The following is a 26,675-nucleotide window of genomic DNA, read 5'->3' as shown; positions in this document are numbered from 1 at the left end:
GCAAGACATTACCGACTTATTAGTAGTGATTTGGCAGCTCATTGACTTCTTTTGCTAATAATGAAATCCCAGTGCACTGGCTGTACAATTCCATAAAGCTTGTGAAGTAATACTGCAAGTATATAATCCTTGATTTCAGACTTGGGGCGGATTTTGAAAGGGTTAAGCGCATAAATCCTCAGGATTTACGTGTGAACCTGCTCCTGCGCGCGCCGAGCCTATTTTGCATAGGCCCGGCAACGCGCACAAGTCCCGGGACGTGCGTATGTCCCGGGACTTTGTGAAAGGGGCGGGGCGGGGGCGGGACCGATGCCTCCAGCACAGCGGCTGTGCCGGGGGATCGCAAGCCGGCAGCTGGCCGGCGCACGCAAGTTACGTAGACGTAAATAACAAAATAAAGGTAGGGGGGATTTAGATAGGGCTGGGGGGCGGGTTAGATAGGGGAAGGGAGGGGGAAGAAAGGGAATATTTTTTAATTTCTCTGCTCAAACTGCTTACATCCTTGAATTTATTAAAAAGACAACATGCACAGAATGCTGCAGTTCTCAACTTGTAGAATAAACAGTTGGACTGGAATGCCGGTTTTATTCAATTTTATTAGCTAAAGTTGTTTTTTTTTCTGTTTTTGTTGGCTTATCATTGTAAGCCACATTGATTGTTTCAGAGAGAAGGAATGCTGTGTACACCCTCTTAAAATGTGAAAGAATACTATAGAAGTGTGTAAAGATTAGCAGTTTGGCTGGAGTGCCTCAAAGTGGGAAACAAGTACAGTAAATGCAGATGTGGGAGAAAGGTGCTAAAACAAATTAATCATTACTTAATGTTTCCTCATTCTTTGTTAGTTTGGAATAATCATTCACTTCATTAAATATTTGAACAAGAAAAAAAGTGCAAGCTTGGGCCAGAACAGACCTTTCCCTTGAAGATGTAGAGGCAGATCATGAGCAAGACAGAGAGAGATCAGGGCTTATTTCCTTGCTCTCAGTGTCACAATGAAATGCAAATGGAAAAGCAATATTGACTGCCATGCCTGCTGAGATTCTGTTGGAACTACTAAGATTCCAATCCTAAATCAGGTTCATGATTTGTGATTTGTGCTGGATTCTTTTCTGTTTATGTGTGCTCAGGTTAACAACGTTGAAAAGAGGGTTTTATTTTTAATAAACTCCGAATGCTGCAACATCTGAAGCCTTTTCTATCGGAGAGTGACTTTCAGACAGTAATACATGCTTTGGTAGCTTCATCTTTTGACTATTGTAACTCTTTATTTGTGGGACTTCCTTATTCAACATTAAGAGCTTTACAGGTTGTACAGAATGCTGTAGCATGGATTATTTCGGGATTCGGGATCATATTGTTTGGGGTATTGAAGAGGTTACATTGGCTTCCCATTTGTTCAAGAATAAAATGTAAAATTATTTTCCTGTTTTTTAAAGCAATTCATGGGTTAGCCTCAAATTGCATTATTCTGCTGTAAAAATCTATCAACTGGTACATATTTAAGGTCGTATTTTAGAGAACTTATTGGAAATACTGTCAGTTTGAGATATTCTTTTGACTGAGTCCAGAGACAGATTATTTTGTGTGGCTGGACCATGTCTTTGGAACACACTCTCTGAAGAGTTAAAGAATGAGTCATTTCTGTGTAAGTTTAGAAAGTTGTTGAAAGTCCATGAAAGATGATGTGATGTGTACATAAGAACATAAGAATTGCCAAGCTGGGTCAGACCAAGATTCATTGAGCCCAACATCTTGACTCTGACAGTGGTGGCCAATCCAGGTCACAAGTACCTGGCAGATCCCATAAGTTAGATCTAATGCCTGTTACTCACTCCCAGAGATGGCAATAACCTTCTGTGGTTTACCCGGCTAATGTGTTATAGACTTTTTCTCCAAATACCCTTGCAGTGATCGTTTTCATAATTCATGTGGAGTCCTTGTGATGCAACTTTAACAATAAAAATATGTAGACTTGTAGATGAGGCATCAAAAGAGTCATCTTACTGGACAGTTTCCTACAATATTTGTTTTGCAAAACATGTCCAACCAAAACATTTGCAGTAATTTCAGCCATTAGAAAAGGGACACAGGAAAGAGCAACTGCAAATGAAAGAGGTGTCAGTGACTCTGCTTTTGTCATTAGAAAGGCCAGTATAAATTTAAAAAAATGGAAAAACTGTAGAATTCAATATTTAGATTGAATTCCACATTTTTCCATATTTTGATGTCAGGTTCTGATTCCTTCAGTAGTCCTACATAGCAACAGCAGCCAAAAAAAAAAAAAATCCTGCACAAAATGTGTTCAGATTATTTTTAATCCATTCCCTTCTATCCGAAAGACTAGAGTCTTGGAGGTTGCACTGACGTGAGGTGGCAATTCTTCCCATGCTCTCGGGTCACAGTTTTTGCTCTGTTACTCAGTGTTCCTATGGATTTAAACGGTTTCTGTACCAAATAATATTTATTTTAGCATTTTTAATCTCCATGTTTTTTCCCCTATCATTCTTGCATCATTTCTTTATAGAACATCTGAGCTGCAACAGCTATAAATGTCTATTTTGAGTCCTGCATAGCCTTTATTTGGTTGCATTTATGCAGTAGTATCAGAAGCTGCGGACAAGTTCCAGGCCATTGCCTGTTCTGCAGGGTAATATTGCTTGTTTAAAGTACAGATTTGAAAATAAGAATAACAGTGAGCTTAGTAGGTTTAGGTATTCTTGAACAATTATATTGCTTCTGAAATAAAAGGTTGCTATGGATACCCCTTTTGTTTAACAGACCAACACAGTGTTACTTGTGAATAGTCACTAAATTACATTTATGGCGTACATTGAGGATTGACTGAATTCCTTACCCCTTTGGTTTATATATGTACTAGTGCCCATCCTATAGACTGGGCTAAGCAACCATGGTCTTTGAGTACTGCTAAATAATTACAGGTTTCATGGTAGACAAAATATATATGAGACAAATTTGCTTCTAATAGTTCTGAGGGGAGTTAAGTTGCATATGCTGAGCAGGTTAAGTTGTAATCTTGCCGTGTTTTAAACTCAAAAGACCACAGTTGGTTTCCCCTGTCTTCGGCAGTTATTGATGAAAACGGTAGCCAGTCAGAAACAAATGGCCCAATATTCAGTGAGCCATCAAGTAGACAAGTAATCCTGCTACAGTTAGCCACATAACTTGTCCTGTATGTTCAGTGGGATAATTGTCCTATTGAATATCCCTAATTAAAGTTATTTGGCTAAATGGAGCTGGATAGTTCTAACTCTAACTGGACAGCTTTTGAATATGTCCGGTTAGGTCTTAAGTTATCCGGGATTGTGTGGCAGGGGTGATAACCTACCACTTAATGGAAATCTTCAAAAGATATCCAGTAAAGTGGCAGACCTATGGTTTAAAAAATAAACTTAACTGAGGGCCTCCCAGCCCAAGTCACCCTCTGCCAACCATAAATCTTTAAAACCCCTGCTGGCTGAGCTCACCAAAACCCCTCCAAAGGTGAACCAAAGAGAATATTGCCACTGCCCTCCCCCTGACCCTTCTCCCTCCCAGTAAATAGTAAAAAAAAAAAAAAAAAATTTCTTCATCTCCCATCACCCCATGTGACCCACTCCCCTCCTGCCCCCCAAGTCCTCCCACCTACCCAGTACCTGAATTGTGTCCCCATCTGAAGGCCTGAGATTACAGTACGATGCGATCCTGGGTGCTTCCAGCATTGCTCTGGGCAGCCGCGCTGGTAGCACAAGCTGTCCGGGTAACTCTCCAGCGGCTTAGGCTGAACAGCAGCTGCACTGACAACTTCTGCTTCCAGAGCGGCTGAGCAGAGCGACACTGGAAGTGCCTGTGATTACAGCTTACTACAATCTCAGACCAAAACAGAATCAAGAATTTGGGTACTGGGTAGGTAGGAAGCCTTGGGAAGGAGGATGGGGGTGGATTGTGTGGGATGATGGGGATAAGGAACCTTTTTTGCTTTTTTTTTTTTGTTTTTTTTTACAATTTACTGGGAAGGGAGGGGGATGGTGGGAAAGCTAGTGGCAATATTAGTTCTAGTTCCCCTTTGGCAGGATTTCAAGGTGCTCAGCCAGCAGGAATTTAAAAAATTTATGGTGGTGGGAGAGTGGAAATTGAGCCTGAAGGCTCGCAGTTAAGTTGTTTGTTTGGTTTTTTTTAAATTGCGGGAGTACCACTTAACTGGATATCTCTAGAAAATATTTGGTTAAGTGTCAGTTTATCCAGCCATGCAAGGCCGGATAACTTTAGACTTGCTCTGAGGCAGGTCTAAACTTATCCGGCTAACTTAGGCCTAGATTCATCAAAATGCTATCACTTTCGCATGGATAATGCCTGCAATAAGCAAAAGGGGTGTGGCTATGCTAATTTTAGAATTACCACATGCTGTGTATAGGTAGTTTATCATGCACCCTCTGATTTGCAAAGGAGGGAAGGAGAGAGAGAGAGAATCTTTTTATAAGGCCATTATACAGGGTGGCCCATGGAAAAGTAGCCTGCCTCCAATACCAGTGCATTGGAGGCAGGCTACTTTTCTGTGGGCCACCCTCTAGTAGTCAACTATTTATATCACTATAGGAGGCCCAGCAAGTAACTTGGGGTGAGGTTTTGGTGGTGGTGTAGGGTTTTGGGGCCAGTTTTGCATGCAGAATGAGACGTACGAACAGCACAGTAAATCTCAGTGAAGATTTGACATCATTTGGCGTGAGGAACGGCAGACTAAGATGAGATTACTTCAATGATCTCTTACCCTAGCGTGATAGTACCTTGGTAGAGAGTCCATCAAGCTAGGGCGAGAGAACATTGTAGAAATCTCATCTTTGTGAGACTTTCCTCACTCCAAATGTTGTCAAATCTTCACTGAGGTGTACTGTGCTGTTCGTACGTCTCATTCTACATGTAAAACTGGCCCCTAAACCCTCCACCCCCACCAAAACCTCACCTCGAGTTATTAGCTGGTCCTCCTATAGTGATATAAATAGCTGACTACTATAAACACTTTCAAACAGTTTCTCTTTCTCTGTGCTAACATAGCATGTGGTAATTCTAAAATTGGGTAGTATCCATATGCAATAGCATTTTTTATCCTACTTGTTATCTATATAAAATTATCCTGCTAAATGCCTTTCAAGATTGGCCTCCAAAATTTCTGCCCCATGTTGATCACATTTATAATATAATCCATTCTATTATAATTTATGCTACATCTGGGCACTAGATAAAAAAATTCCTCCATGCACTGTAGCATATACATTTTTCAAGCATCACATACAATGGATCTCATATTCTCAAAATACAATGCAAATTATTTATTTTTCCATAAATCAGGTACTGTTTTATTTTATATTAGTTAATGTAGCATGCCTTTTAAATTGCATTCCATGTTTATACATCTGCTTTTTTTCTCTGCTTCCTATCTCTAATTTCCATTTTCTTTTGAGCTGACTCCATGCATTAATTTTATTTGCAATTTTTTTGTTTGTTTGTAAGCATGATTACTCATATTTTATTTTGTTTCTTTTAGGTTATGTTTTGTTTCATAAGATCCCACTGGATGGTTAGATGAGAGAGAGAGAGAGAGGGGCTGTTGTTCTTGCTTGGTGATGCTGCACAGTAGGGCATGGACATTGTTATTGTATGGTGAAATGTTTGTTGACCTTATACATCCCCCATTTTATACCTATGTAGCCAATGTATAGAATGTGTATAGATAATTACTTATTTTGTTACACCAACAATGGGCAATACCCAGGCAATACTGAAACTCTTAAAAGTCGTTAAAATAATTCTGTTTTGGTTACTCTATGCTTTAAAAAAATGAATAAGTGGAAAAACTTGATTATTTTGCGCCCTCCTTTTAACAAGACCACACAACTGATGGGGGTCAATTTTTAGAGATATTATTCATGAAGATAATGCATTTAATTTTAAAGTATCTGTCCACGAACAGTATATTTTTCATCTGATGTAACCAGGGCATTGAGTTCTCAAGCAGTATTGATGTATGTGTCATTTTCATGTACATAGGAATATTCTGTGCCATATTTTTCTTTTTATATTAACTCCTAAATAGAATACACTATTACTGGCAACCAAGATTCACAGAGACAATATGGATTACAGCTCATGGATATTTGCTTGTTTGTGATTGCCTGAAAGGAAAAAAAAAGATGAGATACTGTATCAGGCTTTCCTACTTTAAACCATGGCCCTGTGATACTCAGGGTCCTGTGAACTGTGGGTGGTGTGGACTCAGAGGAAATGCTAAAAAAGGCACTTTTTTGCTTGCAGGGTGGAAAAATCCTGCAGGAGGGTAAGGCAGAGATTTGAGATGGCTGTTGTCATTCTGTCAATGCACCGGCGATGCTGATCACACTGGTCATTCAACTTATTTTGCAAATAATGTTCATGGACTCATGCAATACAGCCATCCAATGGATCTACATAAACTGCTCCTATAGCATAGACAATGTGCACTGTTGTCCCAACATGACTGAGTAGTCAGTAAAGGAGGGAGGGTGTGATTGTCTGGCCTTTAATGACCAGTGCCATTTAATCCTACCCCTGTATCAATGGAGTCAGCCATTGTGGCCTGTTATGAGGTGCATCTGAAGGCAGGAACTCTGCTGTCAGCTCTAGCTCAATGCTATCTATCGGCTCCAGCCTCTGTGATGCTATTTCAGGCATATGAGACTCAATCTCTTCCTCTCATTTTCCATGGTGGTGTATTTGGCCTTCTTCCCTTGCATTCATCTGCCACTGTATGGTACTTTGCATGTATTCCAGAAAATGGGGCCGATGCAATAAAAACCGCGGAAAGCGGGTTCTGAAAAGTCAGCGTCCGCTTTCCAAATGCGCGCATGGCGCCCGCAAGGGGGGCACCATGCTATAACCAAATTAGGGGGTCGTGCTAGCAAAGAGGCGCTAGGGTCGCTTGCGCGAACTTAGCGCCTCCTTGCTAACGCAGCCCCGCCGTGGCTGCCGGTTATGAAAACCGACGCGGTAAACTCGGCAGCCATTTTCATTATTGGCAGATGTCCGGTTATGAAAACCGACACCGAGTTTACCGGCATCTCTCTTCATAGCTCGGCAGTCTGCCGAGGGTTTTGTTTTTTTTTCCTTAAGAAAAGAAGTACAGAAAAGCATTTTTTTCTACTTTTACCTGTGCTCCAGGCAGGCATTAATAGCTGAGCGCAAAATGTGCATCTGAGACGCACACATTTTTTTTTTTTGCATGCGGAGTGAACGAGTAATAGTCTCATTCACATGTATTTGCATGCGGTGAGTGCTATTGCATTCACTCCGCATCCGACACGGGTTAAAAAGGTGCTAATTGCCCTATTGCATTAGGGGGCGGATTAGCACTTATTTAACCCACATCGGAGTGCAGCTGAGCGCACTGTATTGCATCGGCCCCCATAGCTGCTGCCATTAAAGCAAGAAGAAGCAGATAAGTGTACCTGCTGAAGCAAATCTGTATCACATGTGCAGCCGACACTTACTATACCTCCTTCCAAGGCTGTTCCCCTCTTGGAAAATGGATCTACCACTCTCTTGTTCTTCTGGGAAATGGATCCAACTTGCTACTTGTCCCCTTCCAGGGGAATGGACCCACCTCCACTTTCCAGAAGCACAATGAGCATGAAAGGTTAAGCAGCCCATTTAGGGAAAGGAACTCCCCTGGACACTGGACCTTGTTTTGGGATAGTAAGCAACTGACTTGCCACCTGGTTATGTTGTTGTGCAGTGGTATCCAGCTCCATAGAGAAGCTGAAGATGACTTCTAATTCTGTGATGGCAAAGAGCCTTTCCTTCACTTTGCTCAGCAGATTCAGTCAAAGGCTGCCACCTTCTTGTCTTGCTCTGATGTTGCCGTATCCTGGTTGCCTTCTCTCAGATGGTTCACTGGCAGTCCTGGTATCAGTATTTATTGAGCTGCTGGCCCTTGGTACCCTGCCTAAACTGCAACGTTTTGCTGCCATCACCTTCCGATCATGCTGCTTTGCAGGCAGGGATTTCAGGGATAAACCATTCAGGAACCAGACGCAGAATTGTGTCCTTCACGTTCCTGGATCATATCATTCTCCTCTTGGCTGTACTGGAGCATCTGCAACCTTGCTCTTGCCTCAGCGCACTGGTGCTCAGTATTGTAGCCTCATTATTCTCCTCCTCATGCCCCAGCGTTTCTAATAGGGATGTGAATCGTGTCCTCGATCGTCTTAACGATCGATTTCGGCTGGGAGGGGGAGGGAATCGTATTGTTGCCGTTTGGGGGGGTAAAATATCGTGAAAAATCGTTAAAAATCGTTAAAAATCGAAAAATCGAAAAATCGAAAAACCGGCACATTAAAACCCCCTAAAACCCACCCCCGACCCTTTAAATTAAATCCCCCACCCTCCCGAACCCCATCCCTCGCCGGAACATCATTAAAAATCGAAAAATCGAAAAATCGAAAAACCGGCACACTAAAACCCCCTAAAACCCACCCCCGACCCTTTAAATTAAATCCCCCACCCTCCCGAACCCCCCCCCCCAAATAACTTAAATAACCTGCGGGTCCAGCGGCGGTCCGGAACGGGCTCCTGCTCCTCAATCTTGTCGTCTTCAGCCGGCGCCATTTTCCAAAATGGCGCCGAAAAATGGCGGCGGCCATAGACGAAAAAGATTGGACGGCAGGAGGTCCTTCCGGACCCCCGCTGGACTTTTGGCAAGTCTCGTGGGGGTCAGGAGGCCCCCCACAAGCTGGCCAAAAGTTCCTGGAGGTCCAGCGGGGGTCAGGGAGCGATTTCCCGCCGCGAATCGTTTTCGTACGGAAAATGGCGCCGGCAGGAGATCGACTGCAGGAGGTCGTTCAGCGAGGCGCCGGAACCCTCGCTGAACGACCTCCTGCAGTCGATCTCCTGCCGGCGCCATTTTCCATACGAAAACGATTCGCGGCGGGAAATCGCTCCCTGACCCCCGCTGGACCTCCAGGAACTTTTGGCCAGCTTGTGGGGGGCCTCCTGACCCCCACGAGACTTGCCAAAAGTCCAGCGGGGGGCCGGAAGGACCTCCTGCCGTCGAATCTTTTTCGTCTATGGCCGCCGCCATTTTCGGCGCCATTTTGGAAAATGGCGCCGGCTGAAGACGACAAGATTCAGAGCAGGAGCCCGTTCCGGACCGCTGCCGTTCTGGACCGCCGCTGGACCCGCAGGTTATTTAAGTTATTTGGGGGGGGTTCGGGAGGGTGGGGGATTTAATTTAAAGGGTCGGGGGTGGGTTTTAGGGGGTTTTAGTGTGCCGGCTCACGATTCTAACGATTTATAACGATAAATCGTTAGAATCTGTATTGTATTGTGTTCCATAACGGTTTAAGACGATATTAAAATTATCGGACGATAATTTTAATCGTCCTAAAACGATTCACATCCCTAGTTTCTAATCAGTGCTGTCAGGCTTCCTGCTTTCCCATGCATCTCTTACCATGCCCTTCCCCTCTCCCCTCCTCACCCTTCCAGCCCTTTCCTGTTCTCCTCCCTCGGTTCCTGCTGGGTCTTAACACTTAACTTGCCACTCCTTCCACCACCTCTTTTCTGTCCAGTATGATCTGCACCCAACTGCTCTTCCTTACAATACGACTTCTTCCCTCGTATTCATCCCACCCCACTCTCTCAGTTCTCTCTTCAGCCTCCTAAGCATATTCTCAGCACTCATATTCCTATAATGCCCATGTAGTTAGACAGTTCTGTGCCCCATAGCATGCTCACTCTCTCCACCCAGTGCTCCTCTCTCGCAAGCCCTAGAGCAGAGACTGGCAACACTTGGCACAGACATGGTCCAACATAAAACCCATTGACAATTCAATGGCATACATTGTAACAATTTTCAAAATCCACTTACACAAGTAAAGTGCATTTAGTCTTGTAAAATCCAGTTTTAAGCTTGTAAATGCTTTAGAAATTCAGGCCCTACTAGCCTGCAGCCAGAATTATCGCACAATTGTTGATTATAAGCTACCATACACAATAAGCTTTTAGAAAGCAAATTAACAAATCTGAGAACAGGTTTTTTTTAGCAACTATATATTCTGTGTATCACTGTCTATGTGGACAGTGATACACAGAATAAGTTTTTTCAACACAAACGTTGATGAATTGACTCCTTGGAATAGGACAGCAGAAGAGGACCATAAGTGCCATCTAGTTTGCCTTAAGCCCAGTTCTTCTGTGTCTTCCCCTTTACTCCTTCATAACTAAGGATCCTCCTGCTTATCTTACCTACCCTGCCCTCTTGTTCTAGAATTTCCTTGTCACTTGTAGTAACCCTTTAGGTGCTACCATGTGCAATGACCAAGACTCCCTCTCTCCAGAGTGCTGACTGCAGCATCTCCAGTTCTGGCAGAAGATGCAGAAGGTAGTAGGGATGTGAAATCATTTTTCCCGAATTAGGCAATGTCAACAAAATTGCCTAATTTGGAATGGTTTGGGAGAACCAAAAAACGATTGATTTTTTTCTGAAATTTCAGTAAAAATTCATTTTTGAGTTAGTGTGCACTAATGGGAGTCAGTGCACGCTAACTCCCGTTAGTGCATGCTAACTCCTGATAGTACGCACTAACTCTGCCAGGTCGGATCCCCCCAAAAAAACAAACCCCGAACCACGGGAAAAACGAAATTCACACGGGGGGGGGGGGGGGGGCTGAAACGAAACCCAACACAAACTTTTAACCTGAAGCACAACTCTAGAAGTTAGCCGAGCTGCTGCTGAGGAGCAGGAGTCAGGTTCTGGAATCAAACCTAGGTATCCTGCGTGGTACCACTGCTGCCTTTACTCTCCACTGGAAAGGTAACTTCCTCTGTCACTGGTGGAGAAGGGGGGGGCAATAATACAAACATTTTACTCAGATCGAAACGTATATTAATTATTGCTCTTCCTCCCTCCTCAATGTTAGTAAACAGCATGGCGGATATCTTTCAAAACTGCTTGTGTGCTTCCATATACGTGTGTATATGGACACACACAAAGTGTGCTATGGTATTTTATATCCTGCACACAAACGATACACAAAGGTTTACATTATGAGGACATATGCACGCAAACATGCTTGCATATGTAAAAACCGCAAGCCATGCAAGTTCAGGCTTATCTGAATAAGTAACAGCATTTATCCGGATAAATTCAGATTTTAAATAGTTCGACATATCCAGCTAGATCTGATAACTGGATAAGTAGAGCTTTTTGACCTATTTTGCAATCTGACTTAGCCGGATAAGTAGCGTTTTAAGAATTATCAAACTATTAGTACTTTTATAGACTTATCCAGATATCTCACCTACCTGGATAAGTCTGAAAAGCGCTACTTGTCTGTTCTAAGCGCTTTTCAGACTTATCTGGCTAAGCCGGATGAGTCAGAATTTAGCTGGATAAGTGAGCGTAACTGTACTTCACATTTTAAAGGTATATGCAGGCAGAGTTTACATTGTGTAGATGCATTTACCCCCGCATGTCAGCTTTTACATTGGTAAGTCAAGGGATTTTCTAGCAGTTTGCCCACTTCAACTACAGCTCGTGAGAACCGTACTGGCTCTTCAGCCCGAAGTCCCCCCATTTCACCCAGATCTGCTACCCAGCCATTTTTTCACTTTTAAGATGTTTACGATCACTTATTCCTGATATTGAGCGGGAGTAAATATACGCGTGCAAGGTGCCACATTTACATGCTTTAACTGCTTAAAAAGTAGCAACTTACTAGTGTAAGTGTTGGCCCCTCCCCAGAACACCTGGCCCCGCCCCTTTTTTACATGTGTGTAAATTTATTTGCAGAGCCTAATTTACGTGTGTCTGTTGAAGTTTTTAAAACAGCATACACTCACGTTTATGCTATTTTACATGCTTAAGTGCTATTTTCTATGTGCACATCTTTTGAAAATTCACCTTATGGTGCACTGTTCATAGTGCATGCTTTAAACCCACTTAAAAACAGGGAAGGGGCATGTCAGGGAAGGCAAAGTATGTACAGACAATGCATGTTGAAATCATCACGTGACCCTTACAGTGTGCACTTTGCACTTCCTCTGAGGCAGATGGAAGGGCACACAGGCACTTTGTCTTCATGTTATGTCCACTAGCAAATTTTTCACAGAGAAACTCTACTGGGAGTATCCACTGAACATGTCCCATGGGTGTAAAGAATCCATGGATTTGCATAGCTTATAGAGGTGCTATTAGTGTTGGTGGATGGTGGTGTTGGTGGTGGTGGTGGAGGTGTGTGTGTGTGGGGGGGGGGAGGGGGGGTGGTGTCTGTGTTTCAAAATTGCTCTGTCCATTTTTAATCTTCATCAACCCTTTGCCAGTATCCCGTCCAGATGGCTAAATGTCCAGCCTATCCAGTGGCGGTGCCAGACATGAGCGCACAGGTTATACTAGACTCCAGTTTTTCAAAAAGACCAGTCAGCAGATCCATTACTGCTTCTTTAGTTTAGCACTGAAAATGTCCATGTGACACTGAACACAGGGATATCAATGAGACCACACGTTGGTGAAACAAGGGACTGGCACAAGTCATACAGATCCAAAAGCTTTATTAACAAGCCCTGTTTTGCAGGCATTCATTCCTAATGGAGATCTAAATGCAATTCACTGGAGCTCAATTAGCCATCATTCTCAATTAGCAACCAAAATCAGTTTTGTACTGAACAGAGAGGAAAATTAATGGCATACTGCACGTTTCCCTGCAAGATGACATAACTTTCATTTGGTATCCTTTTAATTTAAAAGCCTCAATTTTATTTTTCCAGTGTGAAATCTGTTTTGTTTGGGTCTGGAGCTGTAAAAGTTCCTCGTCATGTGAAGTAATTACATAAGAGCAGTAAAATAAATGCACTGAGTTAAAAGAAACCATTTTCTTATTTTTTTTTTTTCCTGAGGAGCAGCTGTGAAGGAATACAATGAAATGTATTTTACACTGATTTGGAAACCAGCCTGATTTAAGCACATTTTCAACCCTAGTGTTCAGACCCTCAACATGACTACTACTCCTTCTCTCCCATGGAGAATCCCTCAAAACAAAATTCTGTGCATTGTGCATACATTTTGCATTGTGAAGTGGTACAGAATTACCCCAGGAATGCAGGCTAGAGTGATCTGGCTGTACACATGTCCCGCAGAACAGCACTGTAAATGGGGGAACGGGTATTAGGGAGATCAAAATCTGTTAAAGATTGAAAGTAGTTATCCCACTGGGTTCCCAGGAAGTATATTTGTCCTAGTATAGGATAGCTGCCAAAAGGAATACATTTTAAAAGAAATGGGAATTGAGTAGTGAGTGAATCGATCCTGACCAGCAGCCAGTCACTGCCTAACTCTGGTGGGGTTGAAGAGAGAGCGGTAAACTTTTGTGATTTCCTACTGTCCTGCCAGTGAATCTCTACTTTGGGCACAGAAGTCCTTCGCTTGGTCTTCTGGTCTCCAGCAAGGAGGAATGTGGAGAGCACTGGGTCTCCAATAAGCCTAATGGTCTCCAGAAGCAGGAAGGTCAGAAGGCCCGTGGGCCTTTTTTCATCAAAATCAAGGTGCCAATTCCACCCCTTCTGATTTTTAGCATGCTGAAACATTTTCCCAATATGGTAGATGCGACAGAAATCTTAATTTTAAAAAAATGGGCATTTGCATATTTATATAATATTAATGCAAACTATCCATTTGTACAGATACTCTTAAATGTGTATTGGAAGATAAATCAATACGGCAACCAGAGCAGCTGAATGCAGTCAAATACAGTTGTACAATTTATATTTAAATATATTTATAAACTATGAACTGCAAATAATTTATGCAGGGTTGGGGCATTTTTAAGGAACAACTCTATGGAGATTTTGACTGCATGAATCAGGAGATTCTGAATACAGAAGCCCTGGACATTTTCTGGATTCAAGGAATGGAAAGGTGCATGTGGTAAAATGTCTGCTCTGCTTCTCTCTTATCCCATCTGAGGTGACCACCAGGGCCGACAGGATTATAGCTGCCCTAAAGCGGCTACAAAATATATTTCCACAAACGACCCGTGCCTTCACTCTCCCATCCTTAACTCTGCACACGTTCAGATCCCTATCTTTGTTGCCCTGACCAACATCCTTTAAGGCTCTGCGTATTTGCACAGAATCCTTTACCAACGTGGTATCTCTACGGTGGGTCCCCCAGGAGTCGGCAGCAGTGGCACCCCAGTCCTAAGCCTAGGGACAGGATTCAAACAGTGGCCCTTCCTTTCTCTGGTATGATACCAACAGGAGGAATGGAAGAAGTCATCATTTGTGAATATGAACAATTAATATAGCAAGTGCTTTTTCTGTTTTGCACCTTTGTCTAGGAACAAGGTGTAGATATGTGAGACAAACCTACAAGGCTGCTAAAGCTAATAGACTATCTCTTTTACAAATGCCTTTGCTGTAATCCTAAGTGCTCTATGAATCTTAGTTGCATTCGTTCCAACACATCAAGTTGTTAAAGGTTATATTTTTGTAAATACTTTATTGATAATCAGGGTGTCTGTTTCTAAACATACTCTAGTGCTTCCACAGAATACAAATACATTTTCTGAACTTTATTTTTAACAAGCTAATAAAGGTTTATTTGGTTAAAATGTTGGAGTCTTTCACTGCACTATTCCTCCCACTCTGCCTACTGTGTGGTAACTTGGGACCCTAAGTTTGGAGAGAAATGTGGTGGGTTCTGTTGACAGTGGGTCATTTTGGTTTCAGATTTCAGCAATGTACCCTAAGCATTCTGTAGTCCTAGCCTGTTACTTTTTAAATATTTTCTATCAAAAAGCTTTTTAAGCAAAATGTGCGGAAATTCAAGAAGACATAGACTGTGAACAGTGTTTTAATTGAAAATACCTTATGGAGAAAATAACTTACTGAAACCGGCCTTTGTACCATATGTTGGAATTTGATGGAAGCATTCAGATGGATAACTCAGAAGTAATCCAGGTAAATTAATATTTTGGCACTTATCTGGCTAAATTCTAGCCGTCTTATAAGTTAGCCAGCTAGAATTTAGCTGGATAAGTTAGAGGCATTCTGGGGGCATAACTGGGAGTAATTGAGTTAGCTGGCTGAGTTATCCAGCCAACTCCAATATTCAGGGTTAGCTGGATAACTTAGGCCTGGATTTTCTAAAATTGCAGGGCTTTGTGAATCACGCGATAATGGGGGCGGGGCTGCGAAAGCCGGCAGCGATCGCACCACCACGGTGTTATCGCTACCGGCTTTCGCACCCAATAGCGTCTTACCTTATCGCCGCCAGCAAAGTTTCCGCAGCGTCCGCCCTGACTCCTCCTCTTCCGATGCCAACGCTGCCCTGACTCCGCCCTGATCTAGCTATCGCATGCAAAAAGTCCCTTTTCGCGTGCGATAGGGTTAGAAAATAACCCCCACAGCTGGCTAAGTATAGTTGGGCCAAAGGGCTGCCCTAAAGTTAGCCAGCTAACTTTAAGATAGCCATCTATATTGAATAGTGCAATTACAACTGTTGAAAATGAGCTCCATATTCAGTCACTGTCCAGAAAGGAAAATTAGCCAGATAAACTTATCCAGCTAACTTTGGATATATATTCAATAGTGCAGTCACTGTTTAGATAGCAAAGTTAGCCAGATAACTTAGATGACTAACTCAACTCCTCCTAGTTATGCCTTGGAATACTAACTTGGGCCTGATTTATCAAAATTAATGCCTGTGCAAAGCACACATTGCAATAAGCACCTGGAGAGCCAGTATAGCTGTCAGGGAGGGAGAGAGAGACTAGCCATAATGCTCTCATCCTAGATAGGTATTTTTATCTCTATAGGAGGCCCACCTAGTAACTCGAAGTGAGGTTTAGGTATTAGTGTAGGGGTTAGAGGCCACTTTGACATTCAAAGTGAGACATACGAACAGAACAGTGCTCTATTGTGAAGATTTGATGACCTTCGGAGTGAGGAAACTCACCCAAAGATGAGATTTGTACAATGTTCTCTCAACCTAGCTTGATAGACTCTCTACCTGGGTAACATATAGCACTTTGATAAATGACCCCCTTAGCCAGATAAATTCTAGCCTGCTAACTTATTAGCCAGCTAAGTGCCAAAATATTCATTTAGCTGGATAACTTCTGAGTTATCCATCTGACTGCTTCTGAATATGGACCTCATCACCTCCAAAGTTAGCTGAATAAGTTTACCCAGCTAACTTTGCTATCCGGACAGTGACTGAATATGGGCCTCTCAATTTAAATATACAAAGGCAGCAATTTTATTCTTCAATATTTTAATAGCTCCAGTAATACTGTTCAGGAGATTCAATTGGTGTATACCACCTTCTTATGCTTGCAGGCTACAATGCATTTTAAAGTCATTCATAGAAAAATTAATTTTTGGATATGGTATGCTTTGATTGAGGGAACATAAATGTGGATCATATTTACTTGTCTACATTAGCACACCCTTGGAAATAGCATGCCAAGGTGTAAGGTCAACTTCAAAACTCAATTCGGGGTACAGCATATTTCCAATTCCCTTAAAAGATATGTCTTCAACTACTATGATGTGGCATGCATCCAGGCTTACAGACTCATGAAGGACTGAGCAAAGAACTATCCTGACACTGCTACCACCTGGCCATAGTAGAGTAACATCAGCTATTATGTAATTACAAAATGGTAACCTGGCATCGTTTTATGAATAAGAAAGACCCGCCACTGAGCATTGTTCAATAAGGGAAGTTAGGAACAAGGGGCATACAGTCTAGGGATCTTGTAAAAAAAAAAAAAAAAATCCACATGTTGAAAATATTCGGTTTCCTACAGGCCAGGAAGCAAAGGAGGAGACTTTCAGTGAGAAAACCTGGTAAATGTCATTCCAATGTAAATGAAGGTAGAAAAAAAAAAGGCTCTTAACAGTGGCATAGCAAGGTTCTCTGGTGCCCAGGGGCCGATAAATTTGTGTTGCCTACCCCACGGCCCCCTCCCTTCCTACCACTACTATCACCATCTTCCCTGTGGAAATGCTTAAGTCACAGAAAAGGCAGACATTTCAAATAACCCCCTGTTCTTATCTTCTCCCTACATGCAGCTGAAAAAAATATATAAAAAGAGGGTCCCAGGTGCCTCCTACAGCCCAGCACCAGGGACGTTGACCCCCTCCTTACTACGCCCTAGGACACATATGTTTATGTACACCGAGAGATCCTCCAAGCTAAGGCTGTTTTCCCTAGAAAAAAAAAAAAAAGACAACCGGAGAATGTAATTAAATTGTACAAATAAAGCAATGAACCTACTGGGATCCTAAAAAGAATTTTATAACCTCAGGAGCGACAAATAAAGGGGAATTCTTTCATCCTAAGGAATTCTTTCACCCCCCTCCAAAGGAAGGGATTCTTTACTCAAAGAGCGGTGAAATTATGGAACATGCTGGCAACAGAGATAGTTTTGGTTACAACACAGAGGAGCCAAATAATTGAACAGCACATTAAAAGTATGTTTTAGCATGCACCCTAAAATTAGAATTAGCAACTTACTCACTAGGAAGATAGCTTTCAAATAACTGCGCTTAGTGGCATGTACACATGTATGTGGCCCCATGTAGATTTCCTATAGAATTTTATGACACACACGTACGATGCACACGGTGTTATAAAATATGTGTCTCTTTACCATGCAACATATGCGTAGGCATACGTGCGAATACATACAATACATTGAAACCACATATATGAATGCATTGAATGTGTATACTTTACCCACCTGTTTAAAAAATATATGTGTATAGATTTTATGCATGAAAGAGGGATTTACCCACGTAAGTTGGTATACTTGATAAAATGTGCATGTGGATGAAATTTACCAGTTTTACCAATTAGTCCACCAGTTTGCCCAGTCTGGTTCTTCAGCCTGAACTCCTCCCCCCAGTTCACCCAGACCTATCACCCAGTCAGTATTACACAATAAACACATTTACTATCACTTACTCCAGATAATTAGCAAGTGTAAAAATGTGCAAGCAAGTTGGAAAATGTACGCGTGTGTCTTTTTAAATAGCAACTTAAATGCATAACCTTTGGCCCTGCCAGGGAATGCCCAACTGCCCCATTTTTACACATGTATATGTGCATGCATTTTGGACTGTTATAAAATTTGGAATATGCAAGTAGAGGCTACTTACATGTGTACATGCTAATTTTTACACATATAACATTTTGAAAATTCTCCTTTAAGTTAATAAAATGTGCACATAGTAAAAGGCCTGTGCTAAAGAGAGTATGCACCTTTTACTGGGCAAATACTTTAAATCCCCTGCACAGATTGACCTAATGCACAAGACCAGTTAGCAATGCCATCCACCCCAATGCTAGATGAAAAGGTCTCTGGTCCCCCTTCCCACCCCTGCTACCAAGAGAAACGCCTCTGGAGGCATCATGATTACTGCCTTCTCTCCCCTCGAAACCAAAAGAAAGACTATCAGGTCCCTCTCTCATGCTTCTCCCTCAGATGCCATAGAAAAAGCCTGTGAAGTCCCTTTATGCCTTCCATCCATACCTGTTACCAAAACAAAAAAGTACCTTCAAGCCTTCCCATATTATTATTGTTATTTGTATAGTGCTACCAAGCACATGCAGTGCTTTACAGAGGAACAATCTTTTCTCTCCCCCCCCCCCCTGTCTCTGCAAAATACCTTTATTAATCCAAAGATGCCCTAGTGAAGACTGTTAAGAAAGAAACCACACATCTCCTGCTGACACTGCTGATGCTCTCCAAACAGCCTCACTGAGTGGCCCTTCACAATGTATCAGACTATATGGGGTGAGAGGAAGGTAAATTGGGGTACCCAGAGGGGACCTTGATGTCTTTGGGAGAGAGGAGATGGGTTACCTGAGGTGTCTCTCATGTGATGAGGTGGAGGAGGTTGAGTTTTAGGGTGATATTATAGACCAGGGATCCAGGGCCCTAGGATAAATGTTAACCCTCTGGCCCTACTAGCACACTAATATTTAATGTCTCCTTTCAGCAGGTGCTACATTTATCAAGGCCAATGCAGCAATTCTTTGTGCATAGGATGATAAGAGCAAATGAGCTTATTATTAACATGTTTCACACTATCATATTTTGCATGCATGTGTACACTAATTTTTGCATGCACATACATGCCTAATTTACCTAAATCACTAGTTACAAGCTCATTATTTAGTATGCACACTTTAAGCCACTAGCATGCATACTAGGTGACAGTGCACTTTCGTGATTTGAGAACTTCAAAGAAAATCTGATTATGAGTATTTTGGTGAAGCTAAAGAGACTAGTGGATATCGCTTATTTAGACTCTAGGGGAAAATGCTGATCCATGGCCTTAAGTTGATCACTATATGTGAGTTCTGGAAGAATTGTTTCTCACTTTGGTACAGAATGGCAGGGCATAGGTGCAAAGCATTATTTTTGGCCCTTCTGTAAACTACAAAATAATAACAGCTATTTGACAGTTTGCAGATGTTAAATATTTTTTGATGGACCTCTAGTTGTCTTCCAAACTTTCCAAATATGTAACTATGCAAATGGCCAAAAGACTACAATTAGCAAAATTAGCTATTTGGTATGGGTAGCAGATATACCTGCCAAAATTGAAACAATTCTGGTCAAAATATGTTATTAAGCTTTCTTTTTTACCCCTCCTCTGCTTTTTATGGTTGGTAAGTGTATGAAGTGACCGAAAGTTGTTTTTTTTAAATAGCTAAATCAAATGAAAAATGTGTGCTTAAATATACTTTCAAAATATATTAGCCTTCTAAATAACCTTTGATCCTCTAAAACAGGGGTGATCAACTCTGGTTCTCAAGAACCACAAACAGGCCAGGTTTCAGGATATCCATGCACTGCCTCCAATGTTTGCAAATCTCTCTCATGCATATTCATTGTGGATATCCTGATAAACCTGGCCTGTTTGTGGCTCTCAAGGACCAGAGTTTGCCATCCCTGCTCTAAAAATATGACAGAAATGTCGAGAAAATCCTGAGGTTTCTAATCCACCAAGACAGAATATACTGAACAAAGAAAAGAGTCCTTGGGTCACTAAATTTTTATACATTTTGTAAATCTAATCCCTTCTCTGTCTGAAGTCACAAATATAAAATAAAATCACTCACTCTAATTGAAACACCACATAGGAGAGACCTGTGTGGTGAGAGCTAAATCAGCGACCAGGTATACCATCTTGCTAATCCAACCACAATGGTAATCATTAAATAAATCTTATCATGAGACCAGAAGGAATATCAGCTAGTCAGGAATTTCTCTTAGTAACCCTGACCTTGGTGCTGCTGAGTTTCAACTTCATTAAGGGTTGGAATCAAAAGGACATCATCTCATGAAAACACCACAGAAATACTCTGGTATGTACAAAGGTTAATTAGCATCATCTCTTTTCCAGAATACAATTTTATGTTTGCAGGGTTTATGCCTTTTAGAATCTTATAATTAGATATAATTTGCCAGCTATATTAGACATGGATAAACTGGATGACAGGAATATTTATTATGGTGAGTTTGGATTTGACTTTCACAACATATATTCTAAGACTGTGGAACATTTCCATTACAGTTGAGTTGCTGGTTTTATTTTAGACTGTACTTGTGTCTCCAGATTCAGAAAGGGGATATATTTGGATTTAATATACACAGTATGCATAAGCTCGTGACCTAAAGAAACTTTCTTGGCAGTAAATGTATGTCTTAGAGACAAAATTCCTCAGTGACGAGGACCCTTAGAGATTAGCTACTTAACATCTTATTAATAATCCCTGTAATCTTTATTGCTCATTGCATACCTCAAGTGATATATTAATTTCTCTGAAGAAGGCATGGATCTAATAGATTTTCAATTAATTTTATAAAAAAGTAAAACTATCACACTCTATAATGTATTGATAAGAATGTCTGCAATTACTTTCTTGGCACTGGACCTTGGGAGTGATATAGATCCATTTATTTTAACTCATTCCTAGCCAACTGTACAATGATATGTCTGAATCATTCTCTTCTCGACACTGGACCAGGTTACCAAGAGCAGCATTTATCCAAAAATTGTATTTATGGTGAGTATAGTGAATATAAATTTGTACTACAGTTTGGTATTTACATGAACATCTCTCTTGTCTAATCAATCTTACAAAGATATGATCCACACACAAATGGGTGCACACTGCATAAGCCTCAGATTAGTCAACATGGTGGGCTGATTCTGGGTCCTTCTGTAAGACAAGTAACCAGAACAGGCAGATAATTTGGGTCTTACTCAAAAAGGACTTTTTTCCATTTTGTGCCAATAGAAAAAAAGAAAAATGTTTTATTCAATAAGGGCCTATATCTCTAATCTGCCGTATGCATGGGTATGAATCACTAATCTGTGTCTATTGGACAAAAGCTTAGTAAATCATGTTTATATTGGAAAGAGTGTGACATTTCTTACTCAGATCTTTATTTGATTCTAAATGTTTCTTATTTTTCCACTATAAAAATGTTACATTATATTTTAAGCAGTATATGTATGTCAAATAATTTCCCAGTGAAAAATAATATCCAAAAGAAAGTGTTGCAAATCAGTCCCTATCTAAAGTCAAAAATATAAACAAGCAAAAATACTCTTTTCTTAATTTGAGCACTGGACCCTTAAAATGTACTTTTCCATGCCAGTGCCTGAAAGTCTTTTGTAAAGTATTTGGCATTACAAAAAAAGAAAAAAAAATAGTGAATGCAAAATAGCATATGAAGTCTAACCTTATGAGCTGGGTATAAGGAGAAAGGAATTTTTGTCCCAATTGTTCAGTTCTGGAAACCATGTGAACTAACCCTGAATGAATGTCAGCAATGGTGCCTGTGGTGCCCTGCTTCGCTGCATCCTTCCTAGCCAGTCTTATTAAAGTGCACCCTAAATAAATTAATAATAGCTAATCAATGTATAGTCAATTACACAACAACTTTCAGCTCTGAAAACTAGCAACTCGATCCATCAATTAAGTGTTTTTCTAGCTAGACTCTGGTTAAAAACAAACAAACAAACAACCCCCCCCCCCCCCCACACACACACACACATATTCAAGGGTAAACCCTTAAACGCTGCACAATTCTCCATAGTTGGTTTCAATCATTTTCACCAGCAGTGGGAAATGAATGTGGTGAGACCAGGGAAGGCAGCTTCGTTCCTCAAGTGCCAGAAGCCAGTAGGATTCTCAGTCTATCCACAGTGAATGTGCATGTGATTGTTTGCATGCGGTGGAGACAGTACATGTAAATGCATCTTATGAATATTCAGAGTGGATATCTTGAAAACCTCCCATCCTTGCAGACTCATGGATTGGAGCTGCTTTGCTCTGTTTTAGACTGTCTGCCATTGAACTGAGAGGGGGTGGGTAAGGATTATGTCACTGCTCCCACTGCTGGGTACAAGATTGATGAATCCAGCAGCTGAGCATTTTAAGGCACCTGTTCATGAAAATGCATTAAACATTAACATACCAAAATAGGTATTATTTACTACAGACCCCCTTATTTTCAAAGGGGCCAATTCACTATTAATGCTTAATGCATCTTTGTGATTAGTGGCCACATTCCTTAACCCACTTTATTGGTAACTTAAATATATATATTTATAAAGGAGATCATTTTAAAAGGAGTTACATGTGTAATTGTGACATTTTATCGTAGCAATTTAAACAAAATGAAATTGTTCAGTCGTAAAAGAATCACTTATGGAAAACAGTAAAAGTTCTGTATGCTGGCTGAGCTAATTTATTGAAGCACATTTAATGCCAGTACAATTCCCCCAAAACGGCTGTGTTTCGTTAATGGGGCTACGTCGGGAGGGACCCACAGACAAAATCAAAGGTCAATACTACATTACTAGGAAATTTCAATGACCTGATTTAAAGAGATTCTAGAGCCAAAGGAACTTTTAGCTTAAAATGAAAAGTCAGCCAGAATAATCCAGCGGTGCATTACAAGAGTGTTATCTGATTCCAAGCAAAATTAACCTAGGATGGTAGGGCAGGAAATGTACCTACGGAGGCACATTTATACCACAAAAGTGTTAATTTATCTAGATACAGAGACCTCTGTACTGAAGCTGCAGTGCCTGCCCTTCTGTATACGGATAATACCCAGGTATCTTACCTGCCCTACCATCCTAAATTAATTTCGCTTTGAATCAGACAATAACCGGGCTCTAATCTGCCCCTACCCCAGCCCTGCTGGATTCCACCAGATACACACAAGGAAAACGCGATACACAATTTGGATGCAAAGGCCGCAGCCGTTTATTATAATCCATAACATGGGAGTCTAATCCGATGCTGAGTCCGGTCCCTAGAGTTTAAAGAAATAGTGGCTGGGTGGGTGCTGATTCTAATCTCCATCCATGCGAAGCCGTGGGCTCCCGCCCCTAGAAGGCCCCCGGAACAGGCGTCATAACTGCCAAGCACCGAATGGGCTCTCCAGCTTGGGCCGCCACAAAGCAAGCCCCCTGCCAGAGCCCATCCACCAGAGGCGATCTCAGCCCGGCTGCCACAAACAAGACTTGCCAGAGTCCCTCCCCACGGTACATATTGGCACATTCCAGCCTACTTCTAATGCCTGTGCATTTACAAATGCTCTCCTGGACTCCGTCACCACCACCACCACAGAGGCCCAGCACACGCGGGAATGGAAGTACCTTCTGCCCGTGTGTGAAGGGCACCCCCCCCCCCCCCATACAACGGCTACGGCTACTGCACTGGATGGGTGAATAGCCTCTGCCTAGCTTGCAGGAACAGATGTTTCCCTAGGTTTGACAAGTGTTCTCCATCCAGGACATATAATTCTGTGCAATGTCTGTTCACCCGTTCATGTTGCAAAATGATAACCACCATCTCACCAGTGATAACCATCCTGGCATTGTCTGGCTTTGGCTACCTGCCACTTGCACTTGGCAGTGTACCTTCCCCACCCCCAGTGCACTTAATGCTCTGTTGATGTATGGCTTATGACCAGTGGATTCTTGAGGACAGCCACAATGAGGCAAGGTAGCTCAGTCTTCTGTGATCGATGCCAATGCTGTTACCTAGATTATTGCCACCAAAGCATATGATGATAAGGTCAGGAAGTGTCGGGCTCACTCTTCCCAACTGTGGCATGGGATAGAGCAGGTGCCAACACATGCCTCCTTGACCCAACCATTTGATTGTCCATTCTTCACCGATAACCCAAGCATCGAGGTGTGGCCCTGCAATAACTGCCTTCGCCAGAGGGGTCCTGGGTGGTCCCCCACACAGCAAGACCCCCCAGGGGCCCTCACAGAAGTATCCAGCCATTTAACCATCAGGCTCCATCCCCAGGCCTGACTTTAGCATTCATGGTCCAAACCCTGAGGGGTGGCCACAAGACCATGTGCCCCTTGAACAGGGTCTCGCTCTCAACAAGTACCCCGGATGTGTTTAGCTGTTTATCCATCAGGTCCGATCCCCAGGTCTGACTTTAGTGCCCATGGCCCAGGCACTGAGGAGAGGCCACAAGGCTGCGTGCCCCTCAAACAGGGTCTGTCTCCTCATGAGCACCCCATATGTGGTCAGCCACCCTTCTGACTGTCTCCACCAGAGGAACCGGGCCTGACTTTAGCGCCCATGGCCCAGGCACCGAAAGGTGGCCCCAAGGCCACATGCCCCTCAAACAGGGTCTCACACCCCATGAGCACCCCATATGTGTTCAGCTGCCCTTATGACTCTCTCCACCATAGAGGCCCTGGGGACCATCCAGCCCCTCAAAGACATGTCCAGCCACTGATCCATTAAGGCCCAGTCCCCAGGCTTAATACAGCAGGCTTAATCCAGTGCCCGATTGTATGACCACCTTCGCCGGAGGGGTTACTGGGCAATCTGCCCCTGACCTTGTCAGATTGATGAGGATGATGAGCTTACTGGGGTACATTTTAAAAAACAGCGCGCGCGTACTTTTGTTTGTGCATCAGGCGCGAACAAAAGTACACCAGATTTTATAAGATACGCGCGTAGCCACGCATATCTTATAAAATCCGGGGTCGGCGCACGCAAGGGGGTGCACATTTGTTTAACGTGCGTGCGTCGAGCCCTGCGCGCGCTGCCCGTTCCCTCTGAGGCCGCACCGAAATCGGAATTGCCTCGGAGGGAACTTACCTTCCCCTCCCTTCCCCTACCTAACCCACCCCACCCCCCGACCCTATCTAAACCCCCCTACCTTTATCGCACAAGTTACGCCTGCTCGAAGTAGGCGTAACTCGCGCGTGCCAATGGCCCGCTGCCGCGCCATCACCCGACCCGGAGGCTGGTCTGGAGGCCTCGGTCACACCCCCCGGAACACCCCCCGGAATGCCCCAAACATCGCACCGCCCCTGACACACCCCCGACATGCCCCCTAGCAAAGCCCCGGGACTTACGCATGTCCCGGGGCTTGCGCGCGCCGCCAAGCCTATGCAAAATAGGCTCGGCGCACGCAGGAGGTTTTTTTAAGGGTTACGCGCATAACTTATGCGCGTAACCCTTTTAAAATCCGGCCCACTGTGTGCACCTCGATCTAGCCCCTGCTGTACATGACACTGACATCCTCCTACCGCAAGACTCTCTACTATAACATGCTTTGCCGATGCTCTGCAGCTCACTGTTGTGCTAAGTTCCAAGGACTGCAAGCGCCAGTTCATATGGGCGAACGTAGACTCACCCTCATCCACGAACGTAGTCCCGCACTTGCCCACTACTGCCCCAGCAGAACACTTCAAAGCGCTGGGCCACGAGGATGCCAAGGTGGCAGTGAGCTCTGCACAGCCCATTTCCAGGGTGTTCCCTGCTGTTTAGAGTACACTATGCTGCTAATAAAGAGACCTTTTGGAACCCGGTATTGCAAAGAAGAGTACTAAGAAGAACGCCACATCTCATGTGCCCTTCGGTTCCTGGGTACCTCTCCAACACTCATCTCCGCTTGTGCAGTCAGAGAATCAGTATTCCCACTGCGCATTCAAGAATATGCCTCGCTTGCACCACAATGTACATGCGCACGTAGAACAACATGAAGTCCCAACGCAACTCCAATACCAGTGCTCCTGGAAGCCCATTCGTTTGCTTCCTGCACCACCATGTCTTGCCATGCCAAGACACTCCCGTCAACGATCAAGCGCATCGCCTTAGCTGTGCATGCCAATTATGATGGGGGAGATTACGATGGAGAGACAGCTGCGAAGTTCCTGGTTGATCAACCCTCTGTCCGGTGTCCAGTGGTCTAGGCATCGGGGTGCAAACCAAGATTCCTCGACATAACACCAAACTACTGATTCTTGATATGTCAGGATATACTTGGCTTATATCCAGGTGACATTGCATGCCTTCTTACTTGAATGAGGGATTTGATAGTCCAGCCCACACACTTTTGTATGCCACGCTGAGGCAGGGGGGATCCCCTGGCCCCACCAAGCATTACCCCTCTTATACGACAAGGTACTGTCCGAAGCGGCCCAAATCAAATAAATCTTAAATGCAAACAAACTTACAACCTTACCTCAAGTCTGTATGAGCACTTTCACTTTGCGATCTGATGCTGGCAATGTTAAATCCATTCTGAAGAGTTCTATCTTGTCTAAGCCACTGTCCCACAAGAACCAACATT

The 26,675-nt window shown here is 42.9% G+C and overlaps 1 protein-coding gene across 3 annotated transcripts in view; it reads left to right on the top strand.

Annotated features, from left to right (window-relative positions):
- Positions 1 to 6,970, top strand: part of LOC115099576 (BDNF/NT-3 growth factors receptor-like) — a 265,666-nt gene extending 258,696 nt beyond the window's left edge. For all 3 annotated transcript variants that reach the window (XM_029617318.1, XM_029617325.1, XM_029617311.1), the window contains one exon: positions 5,540 to 6,970. In XM_029617318.1, the coding sequence (XP_029473178.1) occupies positions 5,540 to 5,577 (38 nt within the window). In that variant the 3' untranslated portion in view covers positions 5,578 to 6,970. The remainder of the gene's footprint in view (positions 1 to 5,539) is intronic.
- Positions 6,971 to 26,675: the final 19,705 nt, after the last annotated feature.

Source organism: Rhinatrema bivittatum, chromosome 1 (genome assembly GCF_901001135.1).
Source record: "Rhinatrema bivittatum chromosome 1, aRhiBiv1.1, whole genome shotgun sequence".
Taxonomy (NCBI): domain Eukaryota; kingdom Metazoa; phylum Chordata; class Amphibia; order Gymnophiona; family Rhinatrematidae; genus Rhinatrema; species Rhinatrema bivittatum.
The sequence above is the reverse complement of the archived record's forward strand: the minus strand, read 5'-3'. Positions and strand labels throughout refer to the sequence as shown.